Here is a 17,043-nt window from a genome sequence, read left to right as displayed (position 1 = left end):
CTAGAGAACGAAGATTGCCAGTTAAGCATTGAGAGATTGGCATCTATGAGATCATAGTTGGCTTTCCAAAAATTGTACTTAGGAGCCACGTTATTCTGGTGAGTGTTTAGATGATGTAGGTTGAGGTTGAAGTTGATTGTGCTGTGGTTGCTGTTGGAGAAGGGTTCTTTTGTGTGTAGTCCATAGATGGCACTTTTGCTGTTGCAGAATATGAGGTCAAGACAGTTGTTGAGTCTGGTGTTGTTTGATACTAATTGCTCCAGTCCTAGGCTGGTGACGGCGTTATAAATGGCGGTGTGTATGGATTCGGTGGAGCATTCGTTTAGTGACCAGTTGATGTGTGGTAGGTTGAGATCACCAAGGAAGATAATGGGATGGGGGCAGGAGGTTGCCCAAGTTAGGAGGGAGGTTAGTTTTGTTGTGTGGGTAATGTCGTAATTTGGAGCTCTGTAGCACAGTAGGAAACGGAGTGTAATGTTGAGGGAAATGTCACATACTAAGGTTTCAGGGAGGATAAGATCATGTGCAACTTGAACATTTTTTAGATTCAGTGAGCTTTTGTAGAATATGGCTACACCACCCCCTCTACGGGATTCATGGTCAGACCGGAAGACCAGGTAGTTACTTTGCGTGATGAAGGAATCAAGATAGGAAGAATTCAGCCATGTTTCACAAAGAAAGATTATGTCAAATAAGTTGATGTCAAGTAGGATGAGGAATTCAGACATCTTGTTGATTATACTTCTTGCATTGATCAGTTTACATTTGAGGTTGAGTTTGTGATCAGGGGTGAGATTGGATTGAGTTGAGTTGAAATTGGGTTGAGGTGAGGTAGTAAAAGGCGCTCTATCCTATTCGTTGCTTGAAGTGCTGGGGGTTCCGTTTGTAGATGAGGGATGGCAGGTGGGGAAGTGTGGGATGGTTGAGGAGGGGCAGTGGGTTTGGAGATGAAGGGAGGGTTGTGAGTTTTGGTCCTGATGCAATCGGAGTGCTAGTCAATGTAGAGGTTAGTTTCACCTTGGTCACAACGTCTCCAGAGTTCTGCCCGTAGTTCCTGAGAGCGGATGCGTTGGAGTAGTGTTAGGTCTGGTCTGGATCTGAGTTTGTTCTATTTTGCGTTATTTCTGGTGATTGAGTTCATGCTCCTAATTAACTGTTCTTTGGTTGTTTCATTTTTTCAGACCGGGGAGCCATTGATCCATCACTGTACTTTAGTACAGGGCCGCTTCTAGAGACCTCTAAGATATCGTCAGGGACGACTGAATGAGGATGGTGGTTGTGGATGATGCTACGTATATTAGATAGATCGGTTTCCCCATTTTCCTCTAGGCCAAAAAGTACGGCATTATGGCGTTTTTGTTCCCGTTCCATGGCACTTGCTGCAGCAGTCTGGTTTTTTTCCCAGGCTTATGCTTCCTGGTGGCGCAGGTGGCACAACTTTTCACATAATCTTCGACTTCTGCTCTCATTCTGGGCCACACAGAACTGCCTCTGCTCCAGGTGCAATGTTGCAATGGTCAAGGAGATTTTGGCTGTAGATAAGAATGTCATCTAAGTACACGAGAATCCCGTTGTAGAGGTGGGCGTGTAGAACTTCGTTTATGTACTGCATGAACACACCAGGGCCTCCCTTCAGACCAAATGGCATCACTTGGAATTGGAAACTCCCTCATCCTTTATTTATCCTTCCTTTATTCTGATGTGGTAATAAGCCTCCGTTAAATCCAGTTTGATAATATATTTCCCCTTGGCTAGATGATTAAGTAAGTCCTTCATAAGGGGGAGGGGATAAGTGTTCTGCACGCACACCACATTTATATTTCAGTAATCAACCACCAGAAGAACTTCTCCATCCTTCTTCTCCTTAAAGAAAACTGCTGTCCTGGAATTGGCAGGCTGGATGAATCCTGTCTATCTATTTTCTCAGCTTTCCCAATTCCTTTGTTGCATATATTCTAGGTTTTGGGAGAGTTGCCCCTGGTTCAAATTCTATCGCACAGTCTGTGGGTCTGTGAGAGGGCAGTTCATTGCAACCTTCCTCACTGAAAACTTTTTCCAAGTCTCTGTATTCCAGGGGCACCCTCTGGAGATCTGGAAGTGTTCCTTCCTTCATCACAGCTGTTGCTAAAGACCCATCTGGCTCCTCCATCGGACAGTCTCTGAAAGAGGGTTAGAGCTGAGGGGAAGATAAGCTTGTGATGTCCACCTTCCCAACGAATGGTGAGGGTCTATTCGTCCAACCAGGCCAAATCCAATATGACTGCTTCCAACATCTTGGGGGTGACTATGAATCTCAGGAATTCACAGTGTCAGCCTGTCTGCAGCTCTGACACCATGAATTCCTGTTAAAATGAAGCCTTCTGTGAACATAATATACAGTGGTACTTCTACTTAAGAACTTAATTCATTCCTTGACCAGGTTCTTAAGTAGAAATGTTTGTAAATAGAAGCAATTTTTCCCATAGGAATCAATGTAAAAGCAAATAATGAGTGCAAACCCATTAGGAAAGAAATAAAAGCTTGGAATTTGGGTGGGAGGAGGAGGAGGAAAGTTGCTCCTGAAGGAAGAAGGTGAGGTGAGGGAAATAAAAAAAACTTTAAGGCTTAAAAAAAAGAGGGACTCTGAGGGTGGCAAGGAGGACCACGCGCCTCCAATACATCTGGTGCAAGCTGCCTTCCACACACTGCCTCCCATACACTGGCTGCTGCTGCTACCTGCTGCCTCTCCCTTCCCATGCTGAAGGGCTCTCCTCTCGCTCGCTCGCTTTGAAGCCAGCGCCTTTCCTTTGCTGTGGTAACTCTTCGGCTGCCCAGAGTGAAGGGAGCATTTTTTTTCTCTGGGTGCTGACAGAGGTTTATTTCCTGTGCAAGCACCCAGAGAAAGGAAAATGCTTTGTTCGCTCTGGACTGCCAAAGCCTCCTTAATTAAGTGCCACCAAAAGGCTCCTCTGGCAGCCTAGATGGCCGGGATTAAAGGGGGAATGGCAGGAAACTGACCGGGCATTCGTGCCACTCTCAAATTTCCTGGGAAATTTTTCCGGGCTCGTGTTCTTAAGTAGAGGCAAAAAAATCTTGAACACCCAGTTCTTATCTAGAAAAGTTCTTAAGTAGAGGCGTTCTTAAGTAAAATAAAAGTAAATTAGCTTTTAAAGGATTTGATTGTTGTGAGGCAGGGAGTTCCACCAGCCAATTTAGCAGCCCATGAATTTGACTGGAAGACCAATTCTCCTGCTTGCAAAGAAGGTTGGACTAGATGGTCTCTGAGGTCTCCTTCCTCTCTATCATTCTGTTTCATTCTCCTGCTTGAGTTGGGAGTCAGACTAGATGGCCACTGAGGTCCCTTCCATCTCTATCATTCTGTAACAGTCTCCTGAATGAGAAGGGGGGTCAGACTAGATGGCCACTTCCATCTCTATCATTCAACTGGTGTGTATGTGTGTATGAAAGAGCAAGCTGTCCCATTCTTCCCTTCCAAAAGTAGCATAGGACTGTTCTGATTGGATGGTGGCGAAGTGTCCCATGTGGCCAAAAGGCTGTGGCTGAATGTGGATTTGTGTGACGAAAGGGCTGGGGCGAAGAGCTAGGGACCTTTTGGCGAGGAAGATAATGCAGCAGCCTATCAGCTGCTGCGGAAGAAAGAGCTTCATCCAACTGGCGGAGGCAAAAAGTCCCATCCCCTGTTGTGGTATAACTTGCTTATCTGGTGGTTGATAAATTATTTTATCACTTTTTTCTTTCTTAATTTTTTTGGAGAGCCATCTACTTGGCTTATTCGCCAATTCAAAGTAAGTTTGTCTGGCTTGTTTTATATTTTTTGTATGTTCTTGCTGGTCGATAAGATTAAATCTGTGTCTGGCATCCATCAGAGAGTATAAAATTTTATTATTTTCGGGTTCTTGTTGTAAAGCTATTTCTAATATTTTGATTTTGTTTAAATTGTTGTTATATTCTTTCTTCCCTTCTTTTTCTTAGCTGTATATGAGATTGTTAATCCTCTGGTGTATGCCTTAAGGGTATCCCATAATATTTGTGTCATTGTTGGTTGTTTTTTATTTTCCACCAAGAATAGTTCTGTTTCTTTCTTGATCATTTCAATTTATTTTTCATCTGAGAGTAATTTCGTGTTAAAGGTCCATCTTCTAAAACTTTTATTTTCCCCTTGGAATGCAATAAGAATTGGGTTATGATCAGCCCAATGATTTGGTTCTATTTCTATTGATTTTATTCTATGTGCAGTCCTTTGTGCAGTCCTTTGTTGATCCATGCCATATCGATTCTTGAAAGAGAATTATGTGATATTGAATGAAATGTAAATTGTTTTACTTTTGGGTGCCTATTTCTCCATATGTCCATTAGATATAGTTCTTCTATCATATTATTGAAAGTGTCTGGGAGAGTTGGTCTTTTCGTTTTGTGTTTCCCTGCTACTCTATGGTCCATTTTTGGATTTATTATTCCATTGTAATCTCCAACAACACAGATATTTTTGGGATTTATGTGAGCCAATTTCTCATGCAAATTCTTAAAAAAATGTTTTTGGTTATGGGCATAAATGTTAACTAGTGTCAATTTCGCTCCCATGAGTTCAATTTCTATTATTGTATACCTATCTTTTGTGTCAATGAATATTTCCTGGGGTTTTAACTCTTTTTTTAATATAAGTGGCTACACTTTTTTTTTTTTCATCTAGTGACACATATAATTTGCCTAATTTGGGGTATTCTAGGTTTTTTCTATGATTTTGCTTTATATGTACTTCTTGAATACAAACTAATTGTACTTTTTGAGTAAGCAATTTTGAAAAGATTTTCCTTTGCTTATAAGGGTTATTAAGGCCGTTGATATTTATCGAGAATAGTTTAAATTCATGTTGCATTTTGATTTAAGAAAGAGGGAAGATTGGTTCTAACTTATTTGTTCGCTGCTGCCACTGTCTGTGATCTGGTTTTTGTTCCCTCTTCTCTTTCCCTGTCCTTCTCCCCCTCTGACCCCCTCTTCTCTTCTCCCCTTTCTTTGTCTCCTTGCCTTGGTTCAAAATCTTCCTCTTTACTTGACTCTATTTGCTCACCATTTTCTAACTCCAGATATAGCCCAACCACTTGTTCGTATACTTCCTGAGCTTGTTGTAAGGTGTCTACTTTGATCCTTCTGCCCTCTAGGGTTATTATTATCCCCTCAGGTATGATCCATCTGAAAGTAATTTCTTTTTTATTTAATAGTTTGGCAAGTGCTTTATAATCTCTTCTTCGTTCACGGACTCTTCTTGGGATTTGTTTTAGGATATTGAGCTCCATGCCCTTATAGGTTAGCTTGCCATCTCTTCGTTACTTATATATTTAATTTCTCCATCAACCCATTTCTCTGGATTTCAGTCATATTTTTAACAATCATTTTTGTCTTGTCCCTATTTATTTTTAATCCTGCAATCTCTCTTTATATGCCCAATACTTCCGTGCGTTGTTGACCAGATTCTAGCAGATCCTTTATGATAAAAACAAGATCATCCACAAATGCCTGTAGTTTAAATGTTTCTTTCCTGATTTTTAACCCCTTAATTTGTTCATTATTCCTTATTAATCTTGCAAGTACTTCTAATGTTGAGATAAATAATAATGGTGAGAGTGGACATTCCTGTCTAGTGCCTTTCTGTATTTTGAATTTTGATGTAACTTCCTCATTTATTATTACTCTTGCTACCTGTTCTGTATAAATTGCTGTGATAACATTTGTAAAGTTGTCTCCAAAATCCATATGTGCTAATTGTTCTAATATAAAGCCCTGATGTTTTTGAAAGCTTTTTGTGCATATAAAAATAATAAGGCAATTTGTTTTTCATTGTGTTTTTCATAGTACTCTAATATATCAATTTGTCTCTTAGGCAGGAATCCATTTTGGTCCCTATGTATAAAATCTTTTGAGTCTTTCAGCCATAATCAACATAAAAACCTTGTAATACGAATTTAATAAGGAAATGGGCCTGTAATTTTGTATTACTGTGAGATCAGTATTTTCTTTGGGAATTAATGCTATATTTGCTTCCTTCCATAACAAAGGTATTTTTGCTTCTTTTAATACTGTGTTATATATCTCTAACAATGTTTCTCCTAGCTGCTCTTCCATCTTTTTATATAGCTCAATAGTCCATCGGGTGGTTGTGTGGGCATGGCTTGATAGGCATAGTGTGACTTGGTGGGAATGGCTCGGTGGGCATGGCAGGGGAAGGATACTGTAAAATCTCAATTCCCTCCCCATTCTAGGGGAAGGTTACTGCAAAATACCCATTTCAGTCTCACAAGTTGAGACTTCAACTAGTTCAGAATGCAGCCATGCAAGGAGTTCTGGGTGAACCTAGGTACGCCCACATCACACCAACCCTCCGTGAGCTGCACTGGCTTCCAATTGGTCTCCAGATGCAATACAAGGTGTTGGTTATCACCTATAAAGACCTACATGGCTTAGGGCCAGACTATGTTTGGGACCGTCTTCTGCCACATAGCTCCCAGAGACTGTTTAGAGCCCACAGGGTTGGCCTTCTCTGGGCCCCATTGGCTAAGTAGTGTTTGTTGGTGGGGCTGTGGGGGAGGGCTTTCTCTATGGCAATACCAGCTCTCTGGAACCAACTACCTCTTGAGATCCATACTGCCCCCACCCTACTAGCTTTCTGAAAAGCCTTGAAAACCTAGCTTTGCCAGCAGGCCTGAGGACACACCTTTAGATCCTGCCACAATAAGAGTGTATGATTGTATTAATGGGATTTTTAATTGTTTTTATACTGTTTTTAGCTGCTGTAGGATGACCAGAGTCCTTCAGGAGTGGGAGGCATGCAAATTTAATAAATAAATAAATAAATAAATAAATAAATAAATAAATAAATAAATAAATAAATAAATAAATAAATTCCTCCCAATCTGTTGGGATTCAGGAGACAGATAATAGATGGGGGTGGGGGCAGTCAGAGGTGGTATTTACCAGTTCTTCGAGCTACTCAAAATTTCACTACCAGTTGTCCAGAACTGGTCAGAACCTGCTGAATCCCACCTCTGATGTACCACCATCTTCTGAACTCAGCAAGATATTTGAAAAATAGATCTCTGGGCTGAAGTCTTTCAAGGGAAACAAATGACTTGTAGGGATCTAGCTGAACTCTAAAAAGGAGATGGGCTTGGGAGACTTTAATCACTGCAAATATATACTGAGTTCTTTTGGAGAAGTAGTAAGATTGTAAGATAACAATGTTTTTTACATTTAAGGTAAGGTAATTTACAGCTGTCCATGGCATGGAGAACAATCCTCAGAGATTTAACAATATTTTTCTCAATCCGCTATGATAGTAGCAGATCTCAAGCTATGTTCTTATTTGGATATTATGAAACTGAATGTGGAACTTTCTGCAGGCAAAATAGTTGCTCTAGAATTGAATTTTGTTTTTCCCCACACCAAGATCAGAGCATGATTATAAACAGTGGCCAGGACTACAAAGTATCAGGTCTCCATATCACTGATAGGGGTTGATAACCACAACTGGTTTTAGAAGCCATGAAAATTTACCATATATAACAGGCAAAAATTAAAAACCAATAACAGCTCTTTAACTATTCTGAATTTTAATTGTTCTAGAATTGTTCACAGAATGTTACAGCAGTGATGAAGATCTGGCAGAACAGTTACTTATTTATTCCTGTGAAGCATGGGGTGGAAACAGTTGTTTAGAACTTGCAGTAGAAGCTAAAGATCAACAGTTCATTGCTCAGCCAGGAGTCCAGGTAAAATAGCAAAGATAAGAACATATAACCTATTTATAGGTTTGATTTGCTGAAACAGAATAGACTATTAATCCATTAATTTTGTGATTATGACTGTTGAGTGTGGTTTAATTATAAATATATTAAATATAGGATTGTATAGTAAATATAGTGTACCTTGCTATGTCAATCTTAATAGCATTCATGGAAAATATTTTTATCTGAAATAGCTCTTTGATGATAGAGAAAAATGATTTCTGTTAGAATAATTAGGAATTCAGAAACTTGTCATTTCTCTTTCTTCTCAAATTTAAATCCAGAGAAGCCATGAGTTTGAAAAAGCTACATGCCTGAGATTTAGAAAAGGAAAACAATGATCAGGAAACAGGTATTTAAGTGAAATACCCATTATATCGCCCTGCTTCTACTTGTTGTCATAAAATCAGCTTTTTCAAATGGTTTACTTCACGTGCAGAAAATGCACAGCATTAATATCTCATTAAAATAAAACTAGTCAATAAAAGAAGCTTTATATCTAATAAAATATGTTCATAATTATTTGGAAAGTGTTTTGAAAAACTTCCCAAAACTTACTAGAATCATATACAAGTATAATCCATAAGCTTCAACCAATTCTAGTATATGATCGAAACTTTTCAGCTAAGAGGTCCTATACTACCTCAAAACAATGGTTTGACAAGGACTGTGTGGAAGTGAAGAAAGCTCTCATATTGGTTTATAAGTGGTACAAAGGTGAGACTGGGAACGGCAACAAAACAAGCCTAAACCGTCTTGTTACCCTCAAAAAACAGTATAAGCAACTAATTGCCTTTAAGAAGAGACAAGATGAAAGATCCTCCTGCGAACAGCTTATTGGGGCTGCAAAGCAAAATAACTCCTCTAATCTGGCATTTAATAGCCAGACACTCACATAAAATACATACTCCATTACACATTCCTATACCTACTAACACCTGGGAACTTCACTTTCAGAGGATGTACGAAGACCCATCTAAAGAAAGTATAAGATCTACAAAGAAGGACTTGCCAAGTTGGCCCCCAGTCTCAGAGTCTGAAATTAAATCACTCATTGGCTAACGCAGGTCAGGCAAAGCCCCGGGAGCTGACTCGGTTACCTCAGAAATATTGAAGAATAACTTAGAGTGGCAGCACTATTCAGGTATATTGATTCCACTGGCTACGTCCCAGAGGATTGGGGCTTGGCAATTGTGATCCCAATTTTTAAGAGGGGGAAAAGAGATGACCCTGCCAATTATAGACCAATAAGTCTATTAAATATAATTAGTAAACTTTACGCCAAACACCTACAAGGCAAGCTAAAAGAGTGGCTGGATTCTGAGAATCTGATCACTGAAGAGCAAGCCGGCTTTAGAGAGGGAAGGGGCACTATTAATCAGTGCTTAGTCCTCCGCCATCTTATAGAAAAATACATCTCAAATAGTCCTGTATCACTATATGCTGGATTATAGATCGCAAGGCAGCCTTTGATTCAGTAACTAGGACTAAATTATGGGAGAAGTTGGAAGCTGCCTCCATTGATCAAAGGCTTCTTCATTTACTATGTGCCCTACATACCAAGACGTCACTCAAGGTGAGGTGTAATACGCAAGGGTCCCTCTCAAAGCCAGTTAAAACTGAAAAAGGGGTTAAACAGGGGTGCATCCTGGCCCCCCTACTTTTCAACTTTTATATAAATGATATGGCAAAATGGTTGAACAAACCAAATCACCACCCCAACACCCCAAAATAGGTGACCGAAACATCGCCTTTTGCTCTATGCAGATGATGCCGTGGTCCTCTCCAGGATGCCAGTAGGCCTTAAAAGAGCCTTGCAAGCCATTCTTCAGTACTGTAATAACAGTAACCTGAGTATAAATTATGAAAAAACAAAGATCTGGACTTCCGGGGCGGGGCGAGGCTGGCGCGACGTGCGGATTTGAGGCTCCAGATCCGTGCTCGAAGCATCCGTTCATTAACCGTGATAATGGTGACAGTTCCTCATGGTCGAGGGTGCTGAAGAGAGGGGAAGTCTCGAGTGAGGGGGGAGTGTGCAAACCCCTCCAGCAGAGAGGCAGATCCCCGTGAGCGGACGGGTGAAAAAGTTGGGGTTTACCTCAGCCCGAAGGCCCAGCACGCTGATTGGTCATCAGGGAGTCTAAGCTACAATCGGTGAATTCAGCAAAGTCGGTAAAGCGCAACAGTAATTCATTTGTTCCTTTGAAATTGGACGGTGTTGAGGCTTAACTATTTACTTTAATGAGCATTGTGAGTCTCCTGGAGTGCGGTAAAGTGGCAATCATTGTGTTTGGAGCATAAGCAGAGGAAGGTAAAAGGAAGTTGGAGCGAGTAAGCGGAAGTGAATGGCGGGCACTGTTTTGTGAGAGGCAAAGAGAACGGAGAGCAGAGGGGAAGGAAAGGGAGGAAGGACGTCTCCAGTTTGATCTCGGTGTGATTGCAGGCAAGTGGCAGTGTGTGAAGTGGCAAAGTAAAGGAGCGGTGTTTTCGTTTAATCCAGAGAGAGAGAGGAGAGTCGCAGAGGCAAACACTGAGGAGACAAAGACGACGAGGGGGGAAAAGAAACAGAGTTCGGGGCAGCGGAGCAGTGGATGGTGATTGAATAACCCGACGTGAAAGAAAGAAAAGGAAAGAGCCCGGCGTGAAAGAAAGAAAAGGAAAGAGAGACAGAGAAGGCAGAGGGAGCAGAAGTAGAAGAAAGTTTTGCCATTTTTATTTTGCCTCTTTTTGAGGTCGGGAAAGCAATCGGGGGGTTTTGAAACGGTTTTCAACGATTTTGAAACAGTGGAAGGACAACACAGAGGGACAGTGGAAGCCGAAGAGGCAGGGAGACTGACTGCAACGGACGACGAGAGACAAGGGGAGCCACGAAAGAGAAAGAAGAAGGAGAATCACCTCAGTTGCGCCGGGGAAAGTTGAATTTTTTACTTATCTATCTAATTAAGATTGCTTTTATCTCCTAACTAAGCTTGTTTACTTAAAACCTCTTAATTTGTTTAATCACAATTCTTGATTGTTATTAGTAGATTTAACAGATTTGATAATTAATATTTGATAAATTGACAATTAATATATTTGATAAATAGATAAATAGATAAATTAATATATTTGATAATTGATAAATCCATTTAATTAATTGCAATATTTATGATAATATCTATCAATATTTATTGGTAAGCATATGAGTATTTTTATTAGACTACAAAATTATATTTATCGTTATTGATTTTCTCTATCTTGCAGTTACATTTAAGATAATCAGAAACTGACGATTTGACTTATTAATTTATACAATTTATATAAGCTTGATAATGTCTAATTGATTTATTTAACTGATCTATTTAATTGATTTATTTATTGGATATTCTTGATCACATGATGAATTGAAAAGACAAAACTAACTTTGAATAGTGGTTTATTTGAGACTAGACGGTGATTTATTGAATGAATTGAATTAACAGTGAAAATATAAATTAATTACTAAGTAAAGCCTATCAGTAATTGGGTATTTTAGTAACTAGCAATTTTCATTGAATCTGAAATACATTGTGATAGACATATTTTGTGATGAAATAAAAAGGAGAAATAGGGAGAATGGTCTGAGAGCTAACCGAGGAACGGTGCAAACTTATAAACTTATATAGTTGACACGAGTCAATTATACCCACAACTAAGCAAATCTAGAACGATTGTACAAGAAAGACACTTGTTTTAGAAGAAAAATTTCATCTGAAGAAGCAAACCTCACAGTATTAAACAAAGAGAACACACAGAGAACCCTTTTCAAGTATGTCAACAACCTTCACTAAAACATCTAAAAAAATAACTACCTCAGGAAGTCCAAACATCTCTAATTTGAAGCAGACGACAGAGATGACCTCTACAGAGAAACAGAGCCAACTACTGACCTTACAATCAATTCAGGCTTCACTGCATCTTATTCAAGAGTTTATGGCGAGAAGCCAAGAATCATCTACTATAACCCAGGAAACAATGGCAAAAAACCAAGAAGAAACTAATTAAAAGTATGAAAAGATGGCAGAGAAGATAGAAGGCCTAGAAGCAAAAATGGAATCTGTTCAAGATGCGGTCAACAATCATGAACTTAGAATTAATAATATGGAAACCAAAATAACCAAAACTGATAACAACATTGTTCTTGCGGAGGGACGACTGAAGGCGGAAAACAAGGAACTGGAAGGGGCCATCGCAGTATTGGAGATGGAAAAATCTTCTTACTACCTACGCTTCCAAAATGTACCTGAACAGGCGGATGAAGACCTAACCACCAAAATGGTGAAGATATTAACTGATAACCTACAAATAGATGAGGACGAAGTGAGGAACCACATTGACGAGGTCTTCAGAATTCAAACCAACTACACCAAAAAAAATAAAGTACCAAGACAGGTACATATTCGTTTTACAAAAAAAACAGCAAGAGATGCAATTTATAGAAGCACCAGAAATGAACAAATATTGTACCATGACAGAGAAATAACTATTTTAAAACAGATACCGAAAAGAATAAGAGAGAGGCGTAGAGAATTTCACTTTCTGACAGCCAAATTGATGAGGAAAGAAATACTGTTCAGATGGCTAATTCCAGAGGGATTATTGATAACCTGGAAAGGCAAAAAATTTAAAATTGACTCATTCGAAAAAGCCGACAATTTCATCTCTCAACACTTGGAAGGAGAAATCGCATCTGGTTCTGAAGAAGGCCCTCAGAACAGATTGGAGGAAAGTGAACAAAGGCAACGAAGCTTAGAAGAGAGAAAGAACTTAGCCTAAGAGAAGAAAACAGAGTGATAACAAGGGCGACAGCGAAAAAGCAATAGAAAGAGAATACCACAACACCAACAAATAAAGAAAGAAAAGGAACTTCAACAAATAAATAAATAAAGAGTTAAACAAACAGTTTTAAAGAGCAAAAAGAGATAAACAAGCTAAGAAAATAAAACAAACACATTCAAATAAATTAAACAAAATAAATAAATAAATAATGAAATTTCTCAAAATATTTTCAGTCAATATAAATGGGTTAAACTCAAACATGAAAAGAAAACAAACGATGATTAAACTCCAGAAAGAAGAAGCAGACATAATTTGTCTGCAAGAAACTCACATTAGATCACAAGACCAGAATCTACTGCAAAATAAAAAATTAGGAAAATTGTTTACGGCATTAGCTGATACAAAAAAAAGAGGAATAGCTATTTATGTAAGACCCAGACGGAAGAATTCTTAATCTGAAAATTAAAATTGGACAAAAATCCGCAGTCTTGATGGTGATATATGCCCCAAATACAAACCAATCAGAATTCTATCAAAAAATAAACGACCAAATAACACAATTACAAGTAAAAAATATTTGTTTGATAGGAGACTTTAATGCAATTCATAACACACAAAAGGATTATAAAACTGTAAAGAGAAAAGCCCAGGATGGGAAAATCTTACCCAACAAATTCTTTGAAATGGTAAGAGAGTTTAATTTGTTAGATTTATGGAGAGAAAGACATCAGGAAAACATGGAATATACCTTTTTTTCAACCCCACAACAATCATGGTCGAGGATAGACATGGCTTGGGGAGATCTAGATATGGATAAGCATATAGAACAAGTGGAGATTGGACCCAATATATGGGCAGATCACCACCCAATTATAATTAAGATAAGAGAACCTAAAAAGATTTTCTAAAATGATCCCTTAATCAGCTACTACTTATAGAAAAAGACTACATTGATCAGGTAAAAAAGGAACTAACTTTTTTCCTTAAGGACAATTGGAATGAAGATACTTCTACACAAAATTTATGGGACACTTTAAAAGCATACATAAGGGGGATCACTATTTCATATTCTGCTAAAGTAAAGAAAATTAAAAATCAAAGAATCAAAGATTACCAAAAGAAAATTAAACAATTAGAAACTGATCTGCAACAAGACATCTCAAATGAGAAACTAAAAGAGGAAAAAGATAAATTAAAACATCAAATTAATTTAATAACTCAGGATGATCTAACATGGAAATTAAAAAGGGCTAAGCAAGACTATTTTGAAAACGCAAACAAACCGGGCAGATGGTTAGCCTATAAACTTAAAAAAGAAGAAAAAGAGCGATATATCCAATCTTTAGAGGACGATAAAGGAGATAGATATACCACAATAGAAGAAAAAAAAACAAATTGCCATTAATTACTATAAATATTTATATAAAAAAGAAATAAAATCACTAGAGGAACAAAAAGCATACATAAGAAAATCTGAACCGGGAGAATTGACTGATAGTGAACGAAAAATGTTAAACAAAGAAATTACGATGATAGAACTGGAGGAAACAATAAAAAATTTGAAAAATAATAAATCCCCAGGTCCCTATGGCATTCCCTGCGAATTCTATAAAGAATTCTCTACTGAGCTAGGAGACCTCTTACTAATATTATACAATGAAGTGCTAGAAAAAGGTTTAATACCCAATTCCTGGATGGAGGCAATCACGAGTCTAATACCTAAAAATGAATCAGAGAAACATAAAATCCAAAATTACAGACCCATATCCCTGTTGAACGTGGACTATAAAATTTTCATGAGTATCATGGCAAGCAGATTAAAAGTAATTCTAAATAACAGGACACACCCTGATCAAAATGGTTTCTTACCTGGCAGATACATCAGAAATAATACAAGGATAATATTGGACGTCTTAGAATTTTACGAAAATCACTCGGATAAACAATTGGCTCTTATTTTTTTAGACGCCCAAAAAGCATTTGATAATCTAAATTGGGGCTTTATGACAGAATTAACAAAACAAATGCAATTTGGCACCAAATTTATTACTATGATCGAGACAATTTACCAGAAACAATATACAAGAATTGCAATCAATGGGGACATAACTGACAAATTTCAAATCGAAAAAGGAGTTCGCCAAGGCTGCCCACTATCCCCTTTACTGTACATTTTAGCCACTGCAACTATGTTAAGGCAGATCAGAGCCAATGCAAAAATAAGAGGGCTGAAAATCAAAGGCCAGGAGTTTAAGCTGCAAGCATATGCAGACGATTTAGTTTTCATTTTAGAAAAGCCGTTAGATTCAGGGAAACACATAATGGAGGAAGTGGAGGATTTCGGCAAAGTAGCAGGCCTAAAAATAAATATTCAAAAAACCAAAATTATAACAAAAAATATGAATAAAGAACAAGAAAAAACCCTGGAAGAAATTTTGAAAATTAAGATTGCCAAAACAGTGAAATATCTAGGGATTTAACTAACAAAAAAATGTAGCACCATTAAAGAAAATAATTACGATAAACTATTGAAAACAATGGAAAAACAATTAAATGACTGGATCAAATTGCAAATCTCATTATTGGGTAGAATAGCGACGATTAAAATGTCAATTTTGCCGAAATTCCTATACTTTTTCCAAACTATCCCGATAAAAATAGACAACTACTTTTTAACAAACTAAACAAAATCATATCCAAATTTATATGGAATAACAAAAGGCCCAGAATAAGATTGAAATGGTTACAGGATAAAATTAAACAAGGAGGTTTGGGTCTACCTGATTTCAAAATTTATTACCACGCAACTAAACTCCTCTGGATCAAAGATTGGATAGAGATCAAAGCCAAAAGATTATTAGCACTAGAAGGCCACGATATGCTTTCTGGCTGGCACAACATTTTATGGAACCAACATCAAAAAATCCCATCATACTTTAAAAGCCACATGATTAGAGATGCTTTAATAACTACATGGCTAAAAATAAAAAAAGATCACTATACAAAAATACCTAGATGGTACTCCAGTTTGGAAGCTCTCACACACCTGAACGTCACAGATTTTAAAAAGATGATAACTTATAATCAATTATTAAATATAGAAGGTAACATTAAAAGAAGAGAAGAGCTATCAGAACAAAATATAAACATCGATTGGTGGCCATACATGTTAATACATTCTAAATGGCAAAAAGATATAAAAATTGAAGGAATATTGACAAAAGACACAACTTTCGATAAACTAATATTAGGAGGGGGAAAAAACTTTATAACAAAAATATATAATTACCTAATAAACTATGAAATGGAAACGGAAATAGTAAAAGGTTCAATGACGAGCTGGGCAAGGAATTTTGGATATAATATTTATATCGAACAATGGGAAATAATTTGGAAAAAGAACTATAAAATCACTAAATCAGTAGCATATAAAGAAAATTCTATAAAAATGTTCTACAGGTGGCATATGTCACCATCAAGATTAGCCCAAATCTTTCCCAAAACTAAACCAAACTGCTGGAGATGCGCAAACAAGAACGGAACCTTCTTCCATATGTGGTGGACATGTCAAAAAATAAAAACATTATGGATTAAAATTAGAAGCTGGATCTACGAAATCACGAAAATTAATCTTTCACTCAAACCAGAGATTTTCCTATTAGGGATAATAGATGTAAAACTCAAAAAAGAAGAATACTACTTAATTCAACATATTATAACAGCGAGTAGAATCACTATAGCCCAATATTGGAAAAAAGAAGAAGTACCAACAGATAGAGATCTGATTAAGAAAATGTTAGACTGTGCCGAATTTGACTCTTTAACCCAAAAAATGAAAAACAATAAGAAAACACAAGATACAGATACTTGGGTCAATTTCTACAACTGGATTAACGTTAGGGAGAGAGAGAAAGAAAACTCGAAGTGAACAAAAAATAAACAAATTTGGATACACAAAAATATCACAAACAGAGAAAAAGTAATATTTTATTAATTCGTTGATTCCTTTTTACAGATTAAACTTAATTATAATTATGACAATAATAATACAAAATGCAATACTTAGATAAGAAAAACTAAGATAAACAATTATATAAATGTATAGATAGAGAACTTCGCTGTTACACAACACCGGGAAAATAAACTTAAAGCAGAGCTGCAAATTGGCAGCCGGGGGCGGGAGGGGAGAGGATGGGTGTATGTTTGATGTAACCAAAATGACGATTGTACTCACACTCCTTGAATAATCTGTTATGTCAGTGTATTGTTTTATATCTTTGTAAATACTCTATAAATATTATTTTTTTTAAAAAGAAAAAGAAAAAACAAAGATCATGGCCTTTACAAAAAGACCAAAAATTTACTCATGGTATCTTGATGGGCACAAAATAGAGCAGGTAACCACCTTTAAATATCTGGGGGTGGTCTTTCAGGCCAATGGCTCAAGAAAAGCACCTAGAGAATATGC

The 17,043-nt window shown here is 37.4% G+C and overlaps 1 protein-coding gene across 1 annotated transcript in view; it reads left to right on the top strand.

Annotated features, from left to right (window-relative positions):
- The window catches only part of TRPM8 (transient receptor potential cation channel subfamily M member 8), a 507,003-nt gene that overhangs the window by 263,435 nt on the left and 226,525 nt on the right, over positions 1–17,043 (top strand). Inside the window, exon 14 of the mRNA XM_070758570.1 lies at positions 7,618–7,763. Coding sequence (XP_070614671.1) covers positions 7,618–7,763 — 146 coding nt within the window. The remainder of the gene's footprint in view (positions 1–7,617; positions 7,764–17,043) is intronic.

Source organism: Erythrolamprus reginae, chromosome 1 (assembly GCF_031021105.1).
Source record: "Erythrolamprus reginae isolate rEryReg1 chromosome 1, rEryReg1.hap1, whole genome shotgun sequence".
In the NCBI taxonomy this organism is placed as follows: domain Eukaryota; kingdom Metazoa; phylum Chordata; class Lepidosauria; order Squamata; family Dipsadidae; genus Erythrolamprus; species Erythrolamprus reginae.
Note: the sequence above shows the minus strand (reverse complement) of the source record. Positions and strands in the feature narration are given on the sequence as shown.